Source organism: Amblyraja radiata, chromosome 1, assembly GCF_010909765.2.
Source record: "Amblyraja radiata isolate CabotCenter1 chromosome 1, sAmbRad1.1.pri, whole genome shotgun sequence".
Taxonomy (NCBI): Eukaryota; Metazoa; Chordata; class Chondrichthyes; order Rajiformes; family Rajidae; genus Amblyraja; species Amblyraja radiata.
Genome location: NC_045956.1, coordinates 2218120 through 2244183, shown reverse-complemented (window position 1 = coordinate 2244183; position 26064 = coordinate 2218120). Strand labels below are relative to the sequence as shown.

General features: G+C 44.4%; 2 protein-coding genes across 2 annotated transcripts in view; both read right to left on the bottom strand.

The window, feature by feature from the left end:
* The window catches only part of gab1 (GRB2 associated binding protein 1), a 234172-nt gene extending 225192 nt beyond the window's left edge, over positions 1 to 8980 (bottom strand). The window contains exons 1-2 of the mRNA XM_033012477.1: positions 8968 to 8980; positions 7730 to 7734 (exon numbers count right to left, since the gene is read on the bottom strand). The gene's annotated coding sequence lies outside the window, so the exon portion shown is untranslated. The remainder of the gene's footprint in view (positions 1 to 7729; positions 7735 to 8967) is intronic.
* Positions 8981 to 12517: 3537 nt separating this feature from the next.
* Positions 12518 to 26064, bottom strand: part of usp38 (ubiquitin specific peptidase 38) — a 49489-nt gene continuing 35942 nt past the window's right edge. Inside the window, exons 10-11 of the mRNA XM_033012393.1 lie at positions 23542 to 24895; positions 12518 to 13938 (exon numbers count right to left, since the gene is read on the bottom strand). Of these exons, the coding sequence (XP_032868284.1) occupies positions 13774 to 13938; positions 23542 to 24895 (1519 nt within the window). The 3' untranslated portion in view covers positions 12518 to 13773. The remainder of the gene's footprint in view (positions 13939 to 23541; positions 24896 to 26064) is intronic.

Below are 26064 nucleotides of genomic sequence, written 5' to 3'. Positions count from 1 at the left end.
GCGCCTTGAAATTCTGGTTGTAGAATTCTTTCAAGTTACAAGCCGGATTTCGGGGCAATCCCTCTTCTGCTACCAATTATATGGACAGTCTATTCTTATCGTTGGTTTTAAGGGAAATCTACAAATCGTCAGATACGTTCGGCAACTTTTTATCAATTACTGATGCAATCAAAATTACTCTCACCTCTGCCCATTTCTCCTGCTTTCCTATCTACCGTTTGCCTTTGTGCCCTGATTGCCAGTGACCTGCTGAGTCCCAATAGCTGCTGCATGTGTAAGTGTTCAGAAATCAAATCAGGTCATTGTAGAGGACAATGCATTCACCTGTGCTAAATCAGCATCTCTTGGAAGAACTCCAGGAATGCCTCAAAAACATTCATCCTCCTATTTGGCAATGAGGATTGGTCTATGGCAATCATCTGGATCAGCCCACCATGAAGGACAGTATCAAATGCCTTACTAAAGTCCTTGTAGCCAACACCATGGCCATACCCTCATCAAACATCTTCGTCACCTCAAAAAACAAAATCAAGTTAGTAAGACTTGACCTGCCATGGACAAAGCCATGCTGATTGGCCCTATTTATCCCATTTCTAAGAATAAATCTAATCCCGAAGAATTTTCTCCAAAATCTTTCCTGCCGCTGATGTGAGGCTCACCATATAACCATATAACAATTACAGCACGGAAACAGGCCATCTCGGCCCTACAAGTCCGTGCCGAACAACTTTTTTCCCTTAGTCCCACCTGCCTGCACTCATACCATAACCCTCCATTCCCTTCTCATCCATATGCCTATCCAATTTATTTTTAAATTATACCAACGAACCTGCCGCCACCACTTCCACTGGAAGCTCATTCCACACCACTACCACTCTCTGAGTAAAGAAGTTCCCCCTCATGTTACCCCTAAACTTCTGTCCCTTAATTCTGAAGTCATGTCCTCTTGTTTGAATCTTCCCTATTCTCAAAGGGAAAAGCTTGATCACATCAACTCTGTCTATCCCTCTCATCATTTTAAAGACCTCTATCAAGTCCCCCCTTAACCTTCTGCGCTCCAGAGAATAAAGACCTAACTTATTCAACCTTTCTCTGTAACTTAGTTGTTGAAACCCAGGAAACATTCTAGTAAATCTCCTCTGTACTCTCTCTATTTTGTTGACACCCTTCCTATAATTGGGCGACCAAAATTGTACACCATACTCCAGATTTGGTCTCACCAATGCCTCGTACAATTTTAACATTACATCCCAGCTTCTATACTCAATGCTCTGATTTATAAAGGCTAGCATACCAAAAGCTTTCTTTACCACCCTACCTATATGAGATTCCACCTTCAAGGAACTATGCACGGTTATTCCCAGATCCCTCTGTTCAACTGTATTCTTCAATTCTCTACCATTTATCATGTACGTCCATCTTGGTTAGTTAGTTTAGTTTAGAGATACAGCATGGAAACAGGTCCTACAGCCCACTGAGATGTGCCGGCCAGTGATCCCGCACACTAACACTATCCTACACACACTAGGGACAATTTACAATGTTACCAGGCCAATTAGCCTACAAACCTGTGAACGGAGCACCCGGACAAAACCCACTCAGGTTACGGGCAGAACGTACAAACTCCATACAGACAGCACCCATATTCAGGATCAAACCCGGGTCTATAGCGCTGTAAGGCAGCAACTCTACCACTGCACCACCATGCCACAACAAGTTAGTTTAACCTATTGCCATGTGTACTGAGGTAAAAGTGAGAAGCTTGTTGTTGCATGCTATCCCGTCAGCAGAAAGACTATACATGATTACAATCAAATCGTCCAGTTTACAGATACAGGACTAAGGGAATAATGTTTAGTGCAAGATAAAGTCCAGTAAAGTCTGATTAAAAGTAATCTGAGTGTCTCCAATGAGGTAGATGGTAGGTCAGGATCGCTCTCTAGTTGGTGATAGGATGGGACAGTTGCCTGATAACAGCTGGGAAGAAGCTGCCCTTGAATCTGGAGGTATGCGTTTTCACATTTCTGTACCTCTTGCCTGATGGGAAAGGGGTGGAGTGGCCCTAGTGAGACCCATCCTCGATGATGCTGCTAGCCTTGTGAAGTGCAAATGGAGTCAATGGATGGGAGGTTGGTTTGCGTGATGGTCTGGGGTGCGTCCACAATTCTCTACAATTTCTTGCGGTCTTGGATAGAGCTGTTCCCAAACCTAGCTGTGATGCATCCCTGTTTCCTGATTTATCTCTTCTCATCTCCTTAAACAAAGGAACAACATTGATCACTCTCCTATCCTCCAGGACCTCATCTGTGGTGAGAGAGAATACAAGGATCTTGGTCAAGACTCCTGTAATCTCCTCTCTTGGATCCCTCAAAAACCTGGAATAGATCCCATCAGACCCCAGGATATATCTACCTTAATGTTTTTTAAGACCTTGATCTCAAACTGCCCAAGCATATTAGTATACTCCACATTGATCTCACTATCCTCCATGTCCTTCTCCTTAGTGAGTACGTGCAAAGTACTAGTTCAATAATTTGGCTGTACTCTTAATTCCAAGCATAAATTCTCTCCATTATACTTCTTCCTAGTTATCCTCTTGTTTATAATATACGTATAAAAATCGTATCGTAGATACGTAGATTAAAGAAAATCCCTGGGATTTTCTTTAATCTGGTTTGCCAATGCCATTTCTCAGCCTCTTTTAGTCCTTCTAATTGTCACCTTGTGTTCTCCTACTCTCTCTTCTTTAAAGATCCTGTCTGATTTAATCTTCTTAAACCTTATAAATGCTTTCTTTTCCTTTTTGACCAAATTTAGAATGTCTCTGATCATCCAAGGTTCCCGTACATTGCCAATCCGTATCCGCCCTCCTTACTGGAACATGCTGCTCCTGAATTCTGATTTAGCTGGTCTTTAACAACTCCCATAGAACAGATGTGGACTTACGCAATATCAGCTGCATCCAATTTACTCTCATTTGCTCCTGCGTAATAATGTGATCTGTAATGGAGTACATTTCCCCAACCAGACTTACCGACATTCTTCCAAAAATGCTCTTCCACTGAAACACTAGTCTTGTAGCCTGACTCCTTTCCCAATATAAGGTCTTGTTTGGCTCTTCCTCTAGTTTGGACCATTGACATACTGTTTTAAGAAGCCCTCCTGCATACACACCTGACAAATTCTGCCCCTCTAAGCCTTTTGCATTAAGGAAGTCCTAATCAATGTTGGGGAATCGGTCATAAATCCTGTTGGTTATACATCTTTCCTTCCAGCTTCATATCTGTTCCTTTATCTCCCGCTGGCTAATGGTTGGCTGATCATATCATTCCATTAGAGTGACTGCTTCTTCTTTATTTTTTAGTTCTAGCCATATTGCTTCAATGGATGAACCCTCCAATCTATCCACTGTGTTCCCGATGTTGGGGAAGTCCAGAACAAGGGGTCACAGTTTAAGGATAAGGGGGAAATCTTTTAGGACCGAGATGAGGAAAACATTTTTCACACAGAGAGTGGTGAATCTGTGGAATTCTCTGCCACAGAAGGTAGTTGAGGCCACAGTTCATTGGCTATATTTAAGAGGGAGTTAGATGTGGCCCTTGTGGCTAAAGGGATCAGGGGGTATGGAGAGAAGGCAGGTACAGGATACTGAGTTGGATGATCAGCCATGATCCTATTGCATGGCGGTGCTGGCTCGAAGGGCCGAATGGCCTACTCCTGCACCTATTTTCTATGTTTTGCATTAAGGAAGTCCTAATCAATGTTGGGGAATCAAAGTCATAAATCCTGTTGGTTATACATCTTTCATTCCAGCTACAGATCTGTTCCTCTATCTCCCGCTGGCTAATGGTTGCCTTATCCTATCATTCCATTAGAGTGATTGCATCTTCCTTATTTTTGAGCATTATCCATATTGCTTCAATGGATGAATCCTCCAATCTATCTACTGTGTTGATCAGATATCTTTTATTGTACTATTGTCTCAAATCACTGCTTCTTGGAATTTCAGGAAGGCACTTCAGTCTTCTTTCATTTGAAAATTATTTGCATAAGGGTGGCTCCCCCTGCTGTTTTTGGAACAACATTAAAAATAAGCAAAGGTACACAAAAATGCTGGAGAAACTCAGCGGGTGCAGCAGCATCTATGGAGCGAAGGAAACCTTCGCTCCATAGATACTGCTGCACCCGCTGAGTTTCTCCAGCATTTTTGTTTCTCCTTCGATTTTCCGGCATCTGCAGTTCCTTCTTGAACACTTAAAAATAAGCAAAACTGCTGGAGGAAGTCGGCAGGTTCTACACCATCTGTAGAGGGAAGTGGACAGACAAGGTTTTTGAGTCAGGAGATCCTTTTTTCAAGATTGCTGCAGGGTGCAGACAACTGGTGGAAAGAGGCGAGGAAAGGACTGGAGCAAGTGCTGGGAATCCATAAGTGTATGCAAGTAAGTAGTTGCTGCTCCACATCTGATTTCACCGATGTAGAGAAGACCACGTCACTGAATGCAATCAACAAGAGGATTCATCTGCTAATCAAGATTCAAGATTCAAGAGAGTTTATTGTCATGTGTCCCAGATAGGACAATGAAATTCTTGCTTTGCTTCAGCACAACAGAACATAGTAGGCATTGACTACAAAACAGATCAGTGTGTCCATATACCATTATATAAATATATACACACATGAATAAATAAAACAGATAAAGTGCAAATAAACTGATAATGGGCTATAAATGTTCAGAGTTTTGTTTGAGTTGAGTTCAATAGCCTGATGGCTGTGGGTAAGAAGCTGTTTCTGAACCTGGACGTTGCAGTCTTCAGGTTCCTGTACCTTCTACCTGAAGGTAGCGGGGAGATGAGTGTGTGGCCAGGATGGTGTGGGTCCTTGATGATACTGCCAGCCTTTTTGAGGCAGCGACTGTGATAAATCCCCTCGATGGAAGGGAGGTCAGAGCCGATGATGGACTGGGCAGCGTTTACTACTTTTTGTAGTCTCTTCCTCTCCAGGGCGCTCAAGTTGCCGAACCAAGCCACAATGCAACCGGTCAGCATGCTCTCTACTGTGCACCGGTAGAAGTTAGACGGAGTCCTCCTTGACATACCGACTCTCCGACCAGCCACATCTTCTCTGGATCTACCTTTCACTTGCCAGCTCTTGCCCCCCTTCTTTCAACCAGCTATCTCCCATCTACTCCAGACATGAAGGAGGGTCCTAACCCGGAACATCTGTCCATTTCCCTCTATAGATGCTGCCTTAACCACTGAGCTCCTCCAGTGGTCTGTGTTATTTTGGTCAAGATTCCAACATCTCTATATTACAACAGTACACATAATCGAGAGCCGTTCCGCAACAAATCTTGTCCATTTACTGCTCTTTACTATCAATACTTGTTGAATATGTTCCAAACATGAATTTAGATTGTTGGGCAACAATTATTTTAATCTTGTGTTAAATTCCCTGACTGTTTGTAACATTGGAAACATTTGTAACATTGGCCTGACTTTACTGTACCATTTTACTGTTGTGTGGTGTCTTTTTTAAATCGCTGTTTTTTTCCCTCCCACAAATATGTAACATGTGAATATGTGATTCTGTTCCATTCTGTTTGTAGTTTGTTTGTTTTTGCACATATCGCGAGCATTGCCACTTTTCATTTCACTGCACATCTCCTATGTGTATGTGACGAATAAACTTGACTTGACTCAAACCATCCGTTTTGTGGAAATGCTGCAGAAAACGTTTATAATTTATACCATTAAGTCCGAGTGGTAGCTGTAAGATCAAAAAAACTAATTTGGCTGCAAAATGCTCAACTTAGTGTGATTTGTCAATGAAGCATTTTTTTGATGCCAAATTCCAAAATTTTGAAAATACCCAGAGGAGATAAGGGTGAACATTTTGGACAAAGGATAGAACATTTTATTCTATGAGCAGAACCTAAAGAGTTAGATTGCAAGGATAGCTTCTCTAAACTTGGAACATTTCCCCTTGCACTTAGGTCAAGTGGAGATTTAATCAAACTGCTTAAAATAATAAAATAACTTGATGTAGTAGATAAATCTCAGCACTGAGATTACTTGATCTAATCGAGGAGGGCTTTGTGGCCCAAAGCTTCTGAAATCCAATGGGATAAGGCAAGTGGCAGTAGGGCATCCGACAGTACATCATGGTAGACTTACCCTGAAAACAACCAACTTTCCCAGCTGTAAACCTTGCAGGGATTTTTAAGTTTAAAAAAATGAATTAAACATTTTAATTATAAGCAAAACTAAAATCACTTAGAAACACATAAATAACATTAAATTAGTGAAATAATTAGGGAAGGAGCTAACTGCTTTTGCTAAATATTCACAACCCTACAATCCCCATTGAAATCAAAGGTGTCTTGGATATTGTGTCAGGATCACCTCAGCAAGATACCCGTCCACAGACTCTCCTCTGGTGTCCAGTGGTGATCTGATATAATTAGGATTTCTGAATTGCAGTTTTGTGATTTCTGAATGTGAGAATGCATTTCTTAATTTGAGAATGCTTTCCTGAAAGTGCTCCGACTTCTTAAAAAAAAGCGACCTCCTGTAGTTCTGGACCAATGTTCAAGAACAAAGGTCCCACTGTTAAAATTCCCACTCTTGTTATTTGGGAATGCTAAATAACTGAGTGGGAGTGGAGGCGGTGAAGCTTTGGAACTCTGACAAAAGGCAAAGGTGAGACAACTAATAGTGAAATGAACACCCAATTGTTGGGTGAGATTGTATTTGAGTCAAAAGAAGACAACAAGATAGAGTCGATCTACTTACCTGGTATTCAATGGTCTTATCATCACCGTCCCTCATCAGGAACATTTGGGTCACCAATGGATCAGAAATTCAATTTACTAGCACCATGACTACATGGCTATATGAGCAGGTCAGACACTTGGCATCCTCCTGTGAGTGATCCTACTACTGATACCTTTAAAGCCCTACACCATCTACAACGCATAAGTCCACCACATAATCGAAAAGGCTTTACTTGTGTGAATGAGTGCAGCTCCAACAACTCAAGAAGCACAATGTTATCTGGGCCAAAAGTGTACACTTGATTGACTGGTCGGCGCGGACTCGGTGGGCCACGGGGTCTGTTTCTGCGCTGTATCTCTAAACTAAACTACAAAATCTCAACAGCAGACATGCCTCACCTGCCACTGAGCCAGAAACCCACGTTCAAGATTCAAGAGAGTTTATTGTCATGTGTCCCTGATAGGACAATGAAATTCTTGCTTTGCTTCAGCACAACAGAACATTGACTACAAAACAGATCAGTGTGTCCATATACCATAATATAAATATATACACACATGAGTAAATAAAATGATAAAGTGCAAATAACAGATAACGGGCTATAAATGTTCAGAGTTTTGTCCGAACCAGGTTTAATAGCCTGATGGCTGTGGGGAAGTAGTTATTCCTGAACCTGGTTGTTGCAGTCTTCAGGCTCCTGTACCTTCTACCTGAAGGTAGCGGGGAGATGAGTGTGTGGCCAGGATGGTGTGGGTCCTTGATGATGCTGCCAGCCTTTTAGAGGCAGCGACTGCGATAAATCCCCTCGATGGAAGGGAGGTCAGAGCCGATCCAGAGAGGGAAGCCACCGAGCCCTGCCCCTGTCCCGGGAATCGAAGAGGATGGAGGGAGAGGCTGCAGACTGGGGGAAGGAAGTCTTACCTTCCGCACCCTCAAGGTCGGCTGACGGAGGCACCCCGCCTGGGCCCATGTCTGCAGAGGGCCTTGCAAGGGGAATGATGATGGTTCACAGAACAACCGGAATGGAGGTGGCGGCTGCAAGGGACCTTTGTGGCTAGCTGTAGCTCGGGCTGTAAAATGGAGCCAATATCTGGCAACTCTTACATACACACTCAGTGGGCTTTTCTGTACATTCTTTACTAACTGGGGAATTGTACTTATGTTTGGAATAACCCCATACACCAGTATACACCAACATTTAACAAACATTTAGAGAGATGCATGGATAGTATCCTTCTGCAGTTCTAGTGAGACCACACCTGGAGTATTGTGGACGGTTTCAGTCCCCTAATTTGAGGAAGGACATTCTTGCTATTGAGGGAGTGCAGCGTAGGTTTACAAGGTTAATTCCCGGGATGGCGGGACTGTCATATGCTGAGAGAATGGAGCAGCTGGGCTTGTACACTCTGGAGTTTAGAAGGATGAGAGGGAATCTCATTGGAACATACAAGAATGTTAAGGGCTTGGACACACTAGAGGCAGGAAACATGTTCCCGACGTTGGGGGAATCCAGAACCAGGGGCCACAGTTTAAGAATAAGGAGTAATATGTTGTTAAACTGGAAAGGGTGCAGAGAAGGTTTACAAGGATGTTGACAGGACTCGAGGGCCCCATTATAGAGAGAGGTTGAGCAGGCTAGGACTTTATTCTTTGGAGAGCAGGATGTAGAGGTGTATAAGACCACAAGGGGAACACAGTATATAGCGTATATACAGTAGATAGCGGTTTGCAGGGATATGGGCCAACCGCAGGCAAGTGGGACTAGTGTAGCTGGGACATGTTGGCCGGTGTGGGCAAGTTTTCACGCTGTATCACTCTGTGACTGCATCAATCCCCTAAAGATTATATCACCCTTCCAGCAGCAACAGTTATTACTGAGGGTATCAACTGCAAAATGCATTGCCCTTACCCAGGCTATTCCAACTGCACCTCCCCAACTGTAACCTCTAGTACCAAGTAGGACAAGAGCAGCAGGTGCATGGGACCATCATCACCTGCAGCTCCCCCTCTAAGTCACACAGCTTTCAGACTTGGAAATATATTACTGTTTTTTCCATTGACCTTTTTTGGGATTTAACCCTTGGCAACAACAGAAGTGAGAGGACTTTCACCAGACCAACTGCCCCCATTCAAGAAGATTGCCTACCTTCTTGACCTTTTGGACTCAAATAAGGATAAGTGTTCACTTCAGACTCTCTCCTCACTTGCCTTTCAATAACGCCCAGATCTGGAAATTGAAATAGAAAGTGGAGTTGTACTATAGACCTATTATGACCCAACAAGCATAAAACATTACAATGATTGAATGGTCCACCTACGATCCAATGTTTCACATTTATAAATGAACGTCAAACCACAATTTCAATTAGGACGAATTCCAGCTGATCTACTATCAAGCTTTAGATTGATTTCCTTAAATGGTTCTCAAGCCATATTGATGAGTCAAAATTCAATAGTGTTGATTTAACCAGCGCACATAAAATTCCAAAATCAAAACCCTACTTATTTTTTCCTCTTAAGTACAAACCTTTCGGCAAAAGAAAGCCTTTTTCCGATCAGGTAGCTGCAATTGTCTTCATTCTTTTTTCCAAAAAAACATTTCAGAATCCATTGTGAGGCTTCCATTATGCTTCTGAGAATTGAGACCAATCTCATGATTGATGCCTTGTACATGGTGGAAAGGCCTTTGGGCAGTAGGATGGGCTTCATAATCATTGCATGTCGGGACTGGACTGGCTCTTCAAGAATGTTGCTCTGTAAGGTAGAGAAATTGTAGGCTTTGGAAAATTGTTGGGTCAAGGCCTCTGGCAGTCGGTTAAACCCATTGTCAGCCGGTGATTAGATTGTATGTGTGTCTCCTTTGGGCAAGGGAGTTGCAGAGGATGGCAGATGAGATTTGGAACTTATCTTAGCAGGATCAGTCTGACGCAGACCTAGTAAACACAGTTCTTTAGTGCCTAAAATTGCTATTCCTCAGACAAAATGATGCAATTCATCTTGCAGATCTCCAAAAGCTGCATTGCATAGGGAAATAACATCATTTTGATGCACATCAGTCTTAAGAGTGTGGAAACAGGCCCTTTTGCCCAACTTGCCCACATGACCTATCTACACTAGTCCCATGTGCTTGCATTTGGCCCATATCTAAATCCAAATTTAATTAGTTATTTATGTTATGACATCAGTTGGAAGCTGCATACCCAATCTCGTTGCGCTTATGTGCAATGACAATAAAATATATTATTATTATATCCCTCTAAACCTGTCATATCCATGCACCCGTCTAAATCTTTCTTAAATGTTGCAACACTACCTGCCTCAACTACCTCCTCCGGCAGCTCGTTCCATACACCAGCCACCCTTTGCGTGTAAATGTTACCCCTCACGTTCCAATTAATACTCCCCCCCAACGTTAAAACCAAATGTCCTCTGATTCTCGATTCCCCATCTCTGGGCAAGAGACTCAGTTCGTCTAGCGATCTATTCCTTTCATGAATGTGTAGACATCTATAAGATCAGACATGTAAGAGCTGTGAAGAATTCCCGGGTGACATTTTCAGTGAAAACCTGGAAATGGGCATAATTGTGTGCCAATGCATCCAGAGTGCATATTGAACCGCAGAACACAACACCAATGAAATGAATGATATGACCCTGAATACACAATCTCAGATGATGAATGCATTCAATCAATGTGAGAGGCAAGAATTTCTAAATAATTGACAGGATCACAACCCCAATTTGAAGGCATTTATCAGACAGATGAATGTGAGAGACATGGATTGCAATTTCCTGTTTAAGGCCAGTGCAGTCCTTGTGTAAAGAGGATTAAAGGTATCCCAGGCATGGACATGAATAGCCTACAACTTGGGGGGAAAAAAAAACTGAGTTCCAGTTTAGAGGCCCTGGGAAATAAATATAATTAACTGCAAATGAAACAAACCTTCAATGGTGTACAAAATTTATTAACAGGCAAATGTCTGGCTCCTGCAACCCCCTCCAACCTTTAACACGCTTGGCTATGCTTTGACAACTAGTCACTGCCAGTCAGCACTTTTGGGTAATATATATATATATATTTCCATCCACAGCAACATTCAAGAAAGCCTCATCAAATTCACAATGATTCTAAATAAGCAGTGGGAAAAATCTTAAACATTTTTGTCCAAAATAGATTTGACCTTTTTAAATTGTGCCATACACTGGGCTCACTCACAGAAGAGAAGCCCAAATTAGCATTTGCTCTTATGTTCAAAAGTTAGTCCTTTATTTTTGTGTTCTCCAGGCCCCCTGGAAAAGAAAATGCCCTAATGTAGCACCTTTTGTGACTGCAAAACACCGAAATGCAGTTTGAAACCTATAAAAGGTAGACACAAAATGCTGGAGTAATCTACGTTTGGGGTCGAGACCTTTCACCCATTCCTTCTCTCCAGAGATGCTGCCTGTCCCGCTGAGTTACTCCAGCATTTTGAGTCTACCTCCAATTTAAACCAGCATCTGTAGTTTGTTCTCACACACTGAAAGCAATAAAGTTCTTTGTGAAGTACCACCGATGTTTAATGGAGGAAACATGGCAGCCAATTTGTGCATAGCGAGTTCTCACAAGCAGAAATACAATAACCACATACTCAATATTAGTCATTAGTATAGAAGAACCTAAGAGCCTCCATCTGACTTGAAATACAGCAGACTTCATGTTTCATCTGCAAGATAGCACTTATGACATTGTTGCACATCCTCAATACATGGAGCATTAAACTTAGAATGTTTTAGTCAAGGCTCTGGCCCGAGACTTGAACCCACAACTAACTCATTCAAATGTTGAGAGTTCTACCCATCGAACCACAATAGACCAAGAAATATTATTTGATTCAATTCAAAACATATCATGACTTTTGGTTAATGTTTTGATTGTCAGTCACCTTTCGCATGCAAGAAATATTTATCTATTTTCTCAGCCATTTTCTAGAAAGTATTTCTTTGCCTGGGCGGTGCAATGCAGAGACTCACTGAACAATGACAGTCGTTTTTTGTCAGATGTCACATAAAACAAAGAACTGACATGTCATTTGGCTGTTGCAATTATCAAGTTATTTTCCATTTACTCAGGCATTTAGGATTTACTGCAGTTATTAAACTTGTGCATCCTTGCTGCAGTCCACAGATTGCTATCATCACTAATTGAAGTGAAAAAAGCCTACGCCTCATGATACCAATGTGTTACTCTGCGATTTCTGAAAATCAGGGACAAGCGAGAAAAGCGGAAAGCTTTGACTTGGGACACTGCTCAAAGTCTGGTTTCACTGCTCAGTGCAATTATATGTCGAACAAAATGAGTGAAGACTTGCCTCAAGGAGCAGTCTTATGCCCCTGTCCCACTTAGGAAACCTGAACGGAAACCTCTGGAGACTTTGCGCCCCACCCAAGGTTTCCGTGCGGTTCCCGGAGGTTGCAGGTAGTGGAAGCAGGTAGGGAGACTGACAAAAACCTCCGGGAACCGCACGGAAACCTTGGGTGGGGCACAAAGTCTCCAGAGGTTTCCGTTCAGGTTTCCTAAGTGGGACAGGGGCATGAGACCATGGGCTTCAACAAAAACATAACAAGTAGTTCTGCTATAGTGTCCAATCGCCGTGTTATAAAAGGGTAACAAAAAGAATGTCTGTGAAAGAGATATTACAAAAAGGGCTACAGAAAACAAGCTATCAGAGTCATTTAAAAATGTTAAAGAGAAATCCATTCATAATTATGGAAAAGCATTGTTGCATCAGTGTTTAATATTAGATATTAAATAAAGGCAATTTCCAAAAAGATTCTCAGCATTCATTGATTATTGCTACACCCTGAATATAGTTGTGGGAAGAAAAAGATCATATGCAAAATAGGACTTGAATTTTTTTTAATTTCATATCCTAAAGCATAGCAGTGCACTTCTAAAGTAAAAAAATCAATAATTTAGTGAAAACTTGTTACTGAATAAAATCCAACATTTTTCCAGTATTGTTGTTTTGCAGGATCACATGGTCTACTTCTGCGCTATATATTGAAATATTTAATTATAAATATTGCTTTTTTCAACTCTTCTTAGCACAACGGTAGAACAATTCCCAACATAAGTTTGACAATGTTTTGAATTATTCAGGAGTTAAAATCGCTGCAGCACCCATGAACAAACACCGGAAAACACTTTCATTACTTGCTTATATTTAGTGTGCATGTGCAATAAACCTCAAATCTCTTCAAGTGATGGCAGGGTTTCTTAGAAACTTCAAAAACGTAAACAGTTTTACGATGTTAAGATACATCTGTGATAAACATACAAGTGATTCTTCTCCCTCTCCCAAAGATGGTAGTTAAAAAAAAAATAGAACCTTCAGATTTTGGATTCTAAAATGCACCCGGTCTGTACAGATCTCAAGGCACACACGAGCAAAGAAAGATGGGGCGTTGTAAAGGAACGTGGAGGGGTTGGGGGAATGAATTGCAATCAAATCTATGATGTAATGCTCCCTGAAGTTGCAAGATGCTGTATGCACGGTAAAAATAAAAAAATATGAAAGAAATCCGACGCCAGAAATGTGGCAATTTAAAAATGACCATTTCCATACTTTGAATACATGAATTTGAAAAGTTCACTTGAAATGTATTTACAGCCATTATACAAATACACAATGCAATGCTGAATGCTTATTTACAAAAATCAATCTAAACATGCAAATATAGTTATGGTCAAATTTAGGAGCAAGGTTAAGAAAGCTACAAACATTAAAAATTATTGCAATCATGTATGTTTTCTCGCCTTTTCAACCCCAGGCTCCTTGAGCTGCTAAATTCATTTTTCCCCCCTCAATTGGGAAAAACAAGCAGAACAGTTGGAAGCATCTTGAGATTTCATTAATATATATTCTGAGCCACAGAGTGACAGCGCCTGTTTCCTCCAATCATCAATGAGAGAGGGGGAGAAGTAGGGGAAGAAAGTTGGCCCTTGTTGAAAGTTGATTCTCAGAAGACAAGACGGCTAATAGTATTAAACCCTCCGCTTCCGCCCCCACCACCTCCACTTGGGCCACAGCTCCCCGGTGGGTCACTGTCATCAAAACTATGTGGACGAAATGAACACGTAGAGGACGCCTGCAATGCTCTGGTACGAGCATTTAACTCTTGTTCCTATGGAGAAAAAAAACAAATGTATTGATTACAAATACATTAAAATCACAAGTTTCTGGATCTGGATAGAAACACAGAAAATAGGTGCAGGAGTAGAGGCCATTCGGCCCTTCGAGCCTGCACCGTTCGCCATTCAATATGATCATGGCTGATCATCCAACTCAGTATCCTGTACCTGCCTTCTCTCCATACCCCCTGATCCCTTTAGCCACAAGGGCCACATCTAACTCCCTCTTAAATATAGCCAATGAACTGTGGCCTCAACTACCTTCTGTGGCAGAGAATTCCAGAGATTCACCACTCTGTGTGAAAAATGTTTTTCTCACAAACATTGGATGTGGATCTAGTATGCTGAAAAGCTCTAGGTAGACACAAATTTAAATTTAAATCCGATGCTATGTTGGGTGAGGCGGGAGGAGAGGGGCAAGGTATATCTCCATTTTTTTCTTATTCCTCTATCTTTCTGCTTCACTGCTTTGGTAGTTTAGGGGACTTTTTCTCGTTCTTCTCTCTATCTTTTCATTTTTTCCTTTCTTGTTTTCTTGCTTTCTCTTTCCTCCCTTTTTTTTCTCCCTTTTTCACAATTTAGGTTATAAGGTTAAAAATGAAGCTGTACTATAATTGTATAATTCTAGATGCCGAAGGTTTTATCTTTGTACAATTGCTTCTAATAAAATAAAAAAAATAAAAAAAGCTCTATGTAGGGCATCACTCAGCACTGGACAATTTATACATTTTTACCAAGCCAATTAACCTACAAACCTGCACGTCTTTGGAGTGTGGGAGGAAACCGAAGATCTCGGAGAAAACCAACACAGGTCACGGGGAGAACATACAAACTCCATACAGACCGCACCCGCAGTCGGGATAGAACCCGGGCCTCTGGCACTGCATTTTGCTGTAAGGCAGCAACTCTACTGCTGGGCCACCGTGACTGCCCGTTTAACATTATGCAACAAGCTTGCCCAATACAAGGGAGTGTTAGAGGCATATTCACACCTACAACACCACTCCTTCTTCTTTCGTGTGGCGTGCACAGCCTAAAGTACTCGGACAACTTGTTTTATTTGATCTTAATAATAATAATAATGGATGGGATTTATACAGCGCCTTTCTAATACTCAAGGCGCTTTACATCGCATTATTCATTCACTCCTCAGTCACACTCGGTGGTGGTAAGCTACTTCTGTAGCCACAGCTGCCCTGGGGCAGACTGACGGAAGCGTGGCTGCCAATCTGCGCCTACGGCCCCTCCGACCACCGCCAATCACTCACACGCATTCACACACAGGCAAAGGTGGGTGAAGTGTCTTGCCCAAGGACACAACGACAGTATGCACTCCAAGCGGGATTCGAACCGGCTACCTTCCGGTTGCCAGCCGAACACTTAGCCCATTGTGCCATCATCTTCTGTTTGTGCACGTCGAGTTGATTGCATTAGTCGAAACAGGGCGGACCATGTGAAGGTTGCAATCTCCCACCCCCTACAACACCACACAAGGCAGAGTTCTGGAGCGTTTAGTACATCCTTAGACTTAGCCGAGGGACAAATATTTTTCAGGATACTATAACACATGATCGCCACTTGCACTGATAGAAGGGAGAATAAAGTGTGCGGGGTCCACAACGATAATTGATTGACATATGAATTACTAGTGCATATGAGTTCTCACTGAAATCTATTACTGAAGTTGTATGTGTATATACCAAGCTACTGTCAAAACTTGCTAACGACTGCCCACAATACTAATCTGCCCGTATTTGAAAAGATAAATTGTGCAGTGCTTGGTAGAGTTGCAGTGTATATTGCTCTAGGGAAAAAATGGCACCAGCAGCATTTGAGGGGTCAAAGAAATGTGAATCCATATGAAGAATGTGGAGTAGAGTGATGGAAAGCATAGAAGGAGGATTGAACAATCACCATGATCTCCCGCAGGATGTACCTTGGTGACCCTGCCTGACAGACTTGTCATTTAAATCACTAGAACGATGTGATCATTGTTCACTAGTTCTGCACTAAATTTAACAGAAGTTAAAGCCCTGTCCCACGGTACGAGTTCATTCCAAGAGTTCTCCCGAGTTTGCCCCGAGTCGAACTTGGAGATTTACGGTAAGGGCCGCTCGTCGGTACTCGGGGCTCTCGTGGACATTTTTCAACATGTTGAAAAATCTTCACGAGTCTTCCCGAGTACCTGCCGTTAGCGTTATGAGCCGCTAAGAGACGTCCCCGAGCTCCGACGTACCCGCTACGTTCATTCTCCGTGATTACCACGAGTTTGATTATTTTTTATACTCGGGAGAGCTCTTGGAATGAACTCGTACCGTGAGACAGGGCTATTAGGGGCAAGTTGATTTAAGAGTGATCTCAGAAGCTAAACAGGCTAATGTTATAGATTAATTTTATGTTTTTCTTAAATGTTAGAATTCATTATTTTTTTCTTTTCTATTTGTCTTTTATCTCAATCTTGCAGAGCCTGCAGAGAATAAGTAATTGAATATATTCAAGATTGAGGGAGAAAGTTTTTTCAACTATAAGTAGAATTATAAGAACCGGCAGGAAAATGGAGATGGGGTGAAGATCAGACCAGCCACGAGCTTACTCAGGCATTGCAAGTTCTCTGACCTATGAGAGAGTCAATCTTGCCTCTAATTCTTCTGCTCTTATTCCAAGTTATTTTTGTGGTTAAGCAAGCAGCCCATTCTAAATATTCCACTGCCAATCAGACTAACATTTCTAGTGGTCCAAAAGAAGTCCAAACTTCATTAATCCACTTTATGAAAAGGCACCTGATCTCCATTCACCATATTCCTACATCAGCAGGTCTTAAATGATAAAAAAAAAAAAAACAGTCTGACAGTAGAGGAAAGGGAAGTAAAAATAAAAAACTTCACAATTATTCCTTGGTTTTGTGTACTAACTGTAGATGGTTTATGCATGCAACCTATAATGTAGCTACCTCAATACTACTAACCACACCTTAGTCATCTCAGTATAACTGTGATATCTTCCCCTTGCTCCTCCCTTGGTTCCAGTACGCCTGAAGACTAGATGCAGTCAGTACTGGGACGTGTGCCTTTATTAAAGACTCAGTAAAGTTACAGTGTGTCAGACTTAACTCCTTTACATGGTGTCAGTAAGTTAAACGCACGCCTCCTGTTTATCGGGGTTTATTTGCTACCAGTTTTACTAGTGTTTAATTCCCTATTTACCATGGCATTCTCGTGCCGCAAGCCCTCTCCCCCTGTCTTTGACGCTGACATTGCGGAGCGATGGGCTACTTTCGTGGTGGACTACAACCACTTCATCAACATCGTGTACCGTAACGACCCTGCTGCGGTCAAAGCCTCACTCCTGCTGAACCTTGCCGGTCCCGATGCTATGAAGCGAGCTCAGGCTTTCACTTACAATCCAGCGGTCCTGGATGACAACGACCAGGTCGTCGAGCCGGCGGAGTCTGCCAATGACCCGGTATGTCTCTTACGCAAGTTGGCGGAGATTTGTGACTTGCCCTCCAACCGTATATTGGAGTGGGCTAGATTCTTTACAAGGAAACAGCAGCCTGATGAGCCTGTTGAATGTTTTATCGCTGACCTGTGCTACCTTGCTCAGCGGTGCCGTTTCGAGAACATGCGTGATCAGCTCACCAGAGACATTTTAGTCACCGGCATGCTAGATCAGAAGCTACGAGCAGAGCTGCTGCGGAAACCGGACCTCACCCTGACTGAGGCTATGCATGCATGCAGACTAGCTGAGGTGGTTGCCCCGCTACACGGGCAGAGGGGATCTGACAATCGGGCTATTAATCTGACTGGTGTTGCTATGCCCCGTCGCAAGCAAGACAACGTTCGCCCTGCACCGCGGCTGACCTATGCCGCTCGGGTCCCGCTTGTCAAGAAGTGCCCCAACTGTAATTATGTCCACTCTATGCAGTCGCAGTGCCCAGCATTTGGTAAAGCTTGTAATTTCTGTAAGAAGATGAACCATTTCTCAGCTGCCTGTCGCTCCCGTGGGAACGTTCCTCCAGCTCCCAGACAAGTTTTAAACAACCTTCAACAAGTTGATAACGAATTCGGTTCCCAGTCTTCTGTCGACACTGCCCTCGACTCTGAGCCCAGTATTTCCATGGGAGATGCCAGTGTTTATTCTCTCCTTCATAATCAATCTCGCCTCCCCGATCCTTCTGTACTAGTCACTGTCAACAACAAATCCTTCACTGCTAAGCTAGACACGGGGGCGAAGGTGAATATTATGTCAACATCCCTGTTCAGGAAGATTAGAAATAATGAGCTGTTAACTGCTGATCGCTCCATATTGCGTGCTTATGGGGGAGAGGAGTTGAAACCTGTGGGGAGGGCCACCTTCCACTGTGTGCTGCAGAAATCTTCGCGTGACCTGTCGTTCTTCATTCTTGATTGCGACTGCGTGACTCTGTTGAGCAATCAGGCGTGTCAGGATCTCGGGCTGGTGTCCTTTGACCGTACTGTCCACGAAGTGCGTGCGATGCTGAATCCACTCTCCGAGTACCCTGACCTATTCGATGATGAACTGGGTAAGCTGCCCCTTGTGTACAAGATCGCAACTGACCCGTCGGTTGTACCAGTGGTCCGTGCTCCACACAGGGTGTTGTTTGCCATGAAGGGCAAGGTCGAAGCCATGCTGAAGAACATGGTTGACATGGGAGTGCTTGAAGCTGTCAGCGAACCCACCGAGTGGGTCTCCACCATAGTCGCCACCATGAAGAAGGGTAAGAGCGAGATACGGGTGTGCATCAACCCCAAATACTTAAATCTGGCAATAAGGCGTCCTCATTACCCCATGAGGACTGTAGAAGACGTTGCTGCCCAGGTCGGTCAGGCCACGGTGTTCTCTGTCCTTGATGCCAGGAGCTCATTCTGGCAAATACCTCTAGACAAACACTCCTCAGACCTCACCACTTTTGGCACCCCCTTCGGGAGATTCAAATTTTTGCGGATGCCGTTCGGCATCAACTCTGCCAGCGAAGTGTTTCAACGCTCCATGGAGCAACTGTTTGCCGGCCTGCCGTGTGCCATTATCGTGGATGACATCCTGGTTTATGGGAAGGATGCTGCTGAACACGACCACAACCTCCGACGGATTCTAGACCGCGCTCGCCAGATCAACTTAAAACTTAACCCGTCAAAGTGCAAGTTCCGTGTAGCTGAAGTACCCTATGTTGGCCACATCTTCACAGCCCACGGGCTGAAACCTGATCCGCAGAAGACCAACGCTATCTCCGAGCTGCCTGCCCCGACCGACGTGACCAGCCTGCAGCGTTTCCTGGGCATGGTCAACTATTTGGGAAAGTTCATCCCCGACCTCAGCGAGTTGAGTGCACCCCTGAGGCAACTGACGAATAAAGACATTGCCTGGTCATGGTTTCCCCAACACCAGCAGGCTTTCGACCTTCTCAAGACAAGGCTGATTAGCACACCGACTCTCAAGTTTTTCGATCTGCAACGTCCAATTGTGGTTACGTGTGATGCTTCCCGTTTCGGACTCGGTGCTGCCTGCCTGCAACTCCACGATGACGGCTCGCTGCAGCCCATTTCTTATGCCTCGCGTACCATGACAGACACTGAGCAGCGCTATGCACAGATCGAGAAGGAGCTTCTTGCGGTTGTATTCGCCTGCTCCAAGTTCAAGGACTTCCTTTTCGGTACCAGGTTCACCGTCGAGACGGATCACCAACCCTCGGTGACAATCCTCAATAAGCCCATCCACATCGCTCCAGCTAGACTCCAGCGCATGATGTTACAGCTCCAGCGGTTCCACTTTCTGATCGTGTACAAGAGGGGCACCGAGATGCATGTGGCCGACGCGCTGTCCCGGGCCCCCCGTCCTCCTGTGACAGGCACCCCTACGAACAGGAGGATCTGCAGGTACTCAATGTCAACTTTGTTCCCTCTAAGCAGCTGCAGTGCCTGGTTGAGCACACCGCCAACGACCCCGACCTGCAACAGCTCGCAGCTGTCATCCAGCGGGGGTGGCCCAGCAGACGCACCTCACTGCCTGCGGGCGCCCACCCTTTCTTTCTGGTCCGCGACGAGCTTGTGCTCCGGGACGGCATCATCATCAAGGGTCACAAGGTGGTCGTCCCTGCCTCCCTATACGACTTGTACTACAACGCTGCCCACATGGGGCATCCCGGAGTCGATGCCACCGTCTCACATGCCCAAGAACAATACTATTGGCCCGGCATGGCCAAGTACATTAAAGCCCGAGTAGCCTCCTGTCCTGATTGCAACATTCTTGCCCCACATCAGCAGCGCCAGCCACTTCTGCAGCAGCCTGCGCCTGCCATGCCCTGGACCTCGCTGGCTGCTGACATATTCGAATGGCGAGGCAAGCACTACCTGGTGTTGGTTGATTCATACTCCAGCTGGTTCGAAGTGGACCTTCTCCCTACTATCACCTCTGAAATGGTTATCAGTAAGCTGCGCAGACACTTTGCTACCTTTGGGTCCCCGGTCCGCTTGCAGACCGACAACGGCCGTCAATTTACCAGCGCAGAATTCCAGGCTTTCGCTGTGAAGTGGAACTTCACTCCCTATACCAGCAGCCCCGAATACCCGCAGAGCAACGGCCTGGCCGAGCGAGCTGTCCGCAGTGCCAAGAATTTGCTCGAGCAGTCTCGTCTCTCCAATGGTGATTTCTACCTGGGTCTACTCAACCTTCGCAACATCTCACGGGACCCTACCATGCGATCCCCTGCCCAGCGTCTGATGTCCCGCGTGCTTCGCCCACCGATGTCGATCGCCCAGCAATCCCTGGTGCCCAAGGTCCTCCAGCCTGCCGCCGTCCAGCAACGGATTGCTCACAAGCATGAGGTACAGCGCCGCTCTCACGACAAGTCCTGCCGCCCGCTCTCACCACTACTGCCTGGCCAGGTCGTCCGCATGCAGACAGCCACCGGATTCTCCCGACTAGCAACCGTTGTTGGTGTGGACGGTTCTCCGAGATCTTACCTGGTGGACTTTGATGGAACTGTCTACCGCCGGTGCCGCCAGCACCTGTTGGCCGTTAACGAGCCTCTGCCTCCTCCTGCGGATCCCTACGCTCCTCCGTTGCGTTTCAAGCCTGTCATTACTAATTACCCCATGCATGCCCCGGTCAGTTCGCTTGCTGCGTTCTCCTCCTTCTGCGCTTCCTGGGTTCCGGGCAGATGATCTCCTCCCCGGCTCGTTCTCCCTCTCCTCCTTCTCCCCCGTCTCCTCCTGCTGGATCACCCGTGCCGGTTGGGTCACCTCCCGCATTCCCGGTTGGGTCTCCGCCTGCTTTCTCCTTCCCGGCTGCTGCTGCTCCGCCTCCTCTTCTATCTGGTGGGGAGGGTGATGGTGCTATACGCACACGCTCGGGTCGGGTTGTCAAACCTCCTGTCCGCTACGGTGATTTCGTTTAAATTTGCATGTGTTGTATAATCACACTGCCACTGTTATAACTTCTATTTTAGATTTCTAAGGGAAAGGATGTAGATGGTTTATGCATGCAACCTATAATGTAGCTACCTCAACACCACTAACCACGCCCAGTCATCTCAGTATAACTGTGATATCTTCCCCTTGCTCCTCCCTTGGTTCCAGTACGCCTGAAGACTCGATGCAGTCAGTACTGGGACGTGCATAAGATGTGCCTTTATTACTCAGTAAAGTTACAGTGTGTCAGACTTAACTCCTTTACACTAACTTTCTAACATACTGTACCACATGGCTCCATATAATACTTTTGCAATAATCAGTTTTACTCATCCATATGACCACAGTATTTCCATGTCAGGTATCTTCTTGCTATTGAGGGAGCCCAGGTTTACCCAGGTTTACAAGGTTAATTCCCGGGATGGCGGGACTGTCATATGCTGAGAGAATGGAGCAGCTGGGCTTGTACACTCTGGAGTTTAGAAGGATGAGAGGGTATCTCATTGAAGCATATAAGATTGTTAAGGGCTTGGACACACTAGAGGCAGGAAACATGTTCCCGATGTTGGGGGAGTCCAGAACCAGGGGCCACAGTTTAAGAATAAGGAGTAAGCCATTAAGAACGGAGACGAGGAAACACTTTTTCTCACAGAGAGCGGTGAGTCTGTGGAATTCTCTGCCTCAGAGGGCGGTGGAGGCAGGTTCTCTGGATGCTTTCAAGAGAGAGCTAGATAGGGCTGTTAAAAATAGCGGAGTCAGGGGATATGGGGAGAAGGCAGGAATGCGGATGATCAGCCATGATCACATTGAATGGCGGTGCTGGCTCGAAGGGCCGTATGGCCTACTCCTGCACCTATTGTCTATTAATACCAGTCATCATCCAGTACTTTTTCCAAGTAGCTCTTACATATATATATATATATATATATTGTAAGCCCTGAGAATGAGTCAGCTGAATTTCACCGTGGAGGATGTATAACATTTGTCCACATCTTATTGCCTCCCATCCAAAGTGACTACAGGAATGGAGTCAAGAACCTGACAGCTCTCCCCCTCTCAATTTCAATAGTACCATCACATTTTTCTGTAGGCAAGAGTAACACCGACCAAGAATCAAGCTTTGAGCTTTCCTTGTCAATATGGTTCAGTTTCACACTGCATAAACCTATTGAGCGACAGATGAAGGAGGGAGTGAAGCTGATACAATTGTGTTGTACTTGATGGATTCAGATTAAAGTTTAGAAATTAAATCAAAAATATATATATTTCCCTTATAAACTCCAATAGACTGATCCCAACAATTTTTTGAACAAATCTCTAATTCACTTCTGACCTATCGTCAGAGAATATTTATGGAGTGGTCACAAAGTGGTTCTTGGCAATTGAAGCCCAACTTTCCATAACAACTGACACCCAAGTGCTTTCACGATGGCAGTTGTTGATATTGAAAGGTAGCTGGTGCATTTATTTGCTGGACACAGCCTTCACTAAAGCAAAAGGGTGATGCGTCACTGATTCTACTACAGTAGAGGTGGTTTTATGCTGCATACAAGTCAGGAGTGGTCGTTGTGAAATGAAGGATGAGAGGGTATCTTATAGAAACATATAAAATTATACAAGGACTGGACAAGCTAGATGCAGGAAAAAGGTTCCCAATGTTGGGCGAGTCCAGAACCAGGGGCCAGTCTTAGAATAAAGGGGAGGTCATTTAAGACTGAGGTGAGAACAAGCTTTTTCACCCAGAGAGTTGTGAATTTATGGAATTCCCTGCCACAGAGGGCAGTGGAGGCCAAGTCACTGGATGGATTTAAGAGAGAGTTAGATAGAGCTCTAGGGGCTAGTGGAGTCAAGGGATATGGGGTGAAGGCAGGCACGGGTTATTGATAGGGGACGATCAGCCATGATCACAATGAATGGCGGTGCTGGCTCGAAGGGCCGAATAGAAACATAGAAAATAGGTGCAGGAGTAGGCCATTCGGCCCTTCGAGCCTGCACCGCCATTCAATATGATCATGGCTCCTCCTGCACCTATTTTCTATGTAAAGGGATTTCATTGCACCATGGCAACAAATGAATCTGAATCCAATGGGTGCCAGTAATGTGATTGCATTATATTATCATTGCTGAACTCCCTCTCATAAAGGACATAACATCCACCAAATAAAGTACCTGTAGATAAAGCTTGTTGTCTCTTGTAATGGCGTCCATGAGTTCTTTCTGCAGAGGTGGATCTCCGTTCACCCAGAGCCCATTTACTGTACTTGGGTAGATGGCATCATTCTCCTCCTGCTTTCTATAAAACAAGACATATGCGGTGTCCTTGGGAAACCTGCTGGTAATGTTCTGAACGGATTGAAAGGACGTAAAGGTCACTCTGCTGTCATTGAACAGAAACCATTCCTTCGAAGGCTCTTTGCAGTTTGGTTCATGCCAAATAACCGACGTGCTACTGGAATTGTCATTATCTGTCATATAGCTTGGAGAGGACAAGCCGGCCAGGTCAGTCTTATAACACAATTGGCCGATGGATCCCGAGCCAGTGTTTCTGGCATAGCAGTAATAGTGGCCACTCTCAGATGACATCCCAGAATGCACGACGATTGAGCAGAGATGGTAAGATACCGACTGCGAATCACTTGAATTTACTGAGCCAGAAGGCTTCAATTTTTTAGGCAGGTTTTCGGGGGAATCAGATAACAATGGTTGGCTGATTGCAAGCGATTTGGGAATTTTCTTTTCAACTGGCAACTGTAAAATGAGGGGAAGTGTCACATCATCCAGGATTTTCCGCCTGACGTGACTTTTTGAATCGTATGAAAACCGTAGGAGAGTGAGAATGAGGTATTCGGGTTCATCGACAACCTGCATCACCTTTTGTGCATTCTGCAAAGAGGCACAATTTTCACAGTAATATTTGTTCTCTCCATTGAGTATCTCTGGGGCCAAAAAGTAGTTTATTAGATTAGGGACAGACTTAGTTTTATCATTCTGGTCAACAGATTTATTGCTGTGAACTGTGACTAGTTTATCAGATTGTATTGAATTAACGGGCTGTAGTGGAAATGTTTGAAGCCTTTCATCCTCTGCCTCTGATCTATGTCCCACTTCTTCCACCTGAAGGTCATGAACGTCTGCAGGTGCAGGGTGAAGAGTGTCGGAGATTACTGCAGTACAACACGCAGGCATTTTGCTTCCATACTCTGCTGGGACAAACAACTGTGTTGATCCAGCTTCGACCATGTCCTCAAGGCATGGTGGAAAGGCCAAAGGAAGGTCAGTGAATGCCTCTTGTTTCTGTGAGGTGCTTTTACAGTTTAGACAGTGTATTGTAGTCTGCAGTTTGCCTCCAAACATTTTCTCTGTAAGTGTTTTCCCATCCACTCTTGCCAGATTTGATTCAGTGAGAGATGATATTTCTTCAGGATGCCCTCCAGAGCCACACTCGAACGCAGAGCTTTCACCAACGCAGGTTGGTGGGGAATTCTCACACACCATTCTGCAAGTCTTTTCTTCTTCATGTAACCTAGGGAGAAAGGAAGAAGTCATGAATTTTGCGTTGGGCATGGAATTAAAATGTAACATACACAAGTTAAAAAATAGTTAACTTTACAGAAAAAAGTCCAAAAGGGAATGGAGATATGATCCGTTAAGCCGTTATAAACACATACCCTGAAAATGCTTGACATTGTTTTAATTTTCCTCCAGAGTTAATTATTTCCAGCCTTTTCCTGTCCATGTTTTAAATTAGCGAGCAGTTATGGAGTTATGACACTAGAGGTCGGGATCAAGAATAAATCCTGAGGGTCACTTATCTGAAAACTGAAAGAAGGGTGAAAGCGGACCTGTTCCCAAACACTTAACCATGAGGTAGCGTGAGAACGGTTGGCCATGGAGCACAGGGTGAAGCGGAAATCAAAGACTTATACATTCTGCAACTTGCATAGCTTTCTTTCAGAGCAATTGACCAGTACAGTACAGGAACAGGCCGTTCGGGCCGAGGATGTCTCTGCCAATTTTAAACTGCACACCTGTGTGCATGCGATCTATATCACTAAATTCCCAGCCTGTTCATGAGCCTGTCTAAATGCTTCTTAAACGTGCTATCATATCTGCAAACACCACTCACTCAGGCAGCATGTTCATGTGTGTACACCACTCACTCATGTTCATGTGTGTACACCACTCACTCATGTTCATGTGCGTACATCACTCACTCATGTTCATGTGTGTACACCACTCACTCATGTTCATGTGCGTACATCACTCACTCAGGCAGCATGTTCCAGGCACCTGCCATTATCCGTGTAAAAAAACATTGCCTCGTATATCTCCTCTGAAGTATTGCTCTTTCCCCATAAAATTTATTCCCTCTAATATTTAAAATTACCACCCTGGAAAAGAGACTTTGTTTGTCTATTCAAGGTCCTCCATAATTTTGTAAACTGGTCAGCTGACTGGTTGCCACTGAAAACATTCCACATCTATCTCATTGAAACATATATCTCATTGAAACATATAAGATTGTTACGGGCTTGGACACGCTAGAGGCAGGAAACATGTTCCCGATGTTGGGGAGTCCAGAACCAGGGGCCACAGTTTAAGAATAAGGAGTAAGCCATTTAGAACGGAGACGAGGAAACACTTTTTCTCACAGAGTGGTGAGTCTGTGGAATTCTCTGCCTCAGAGGGCAG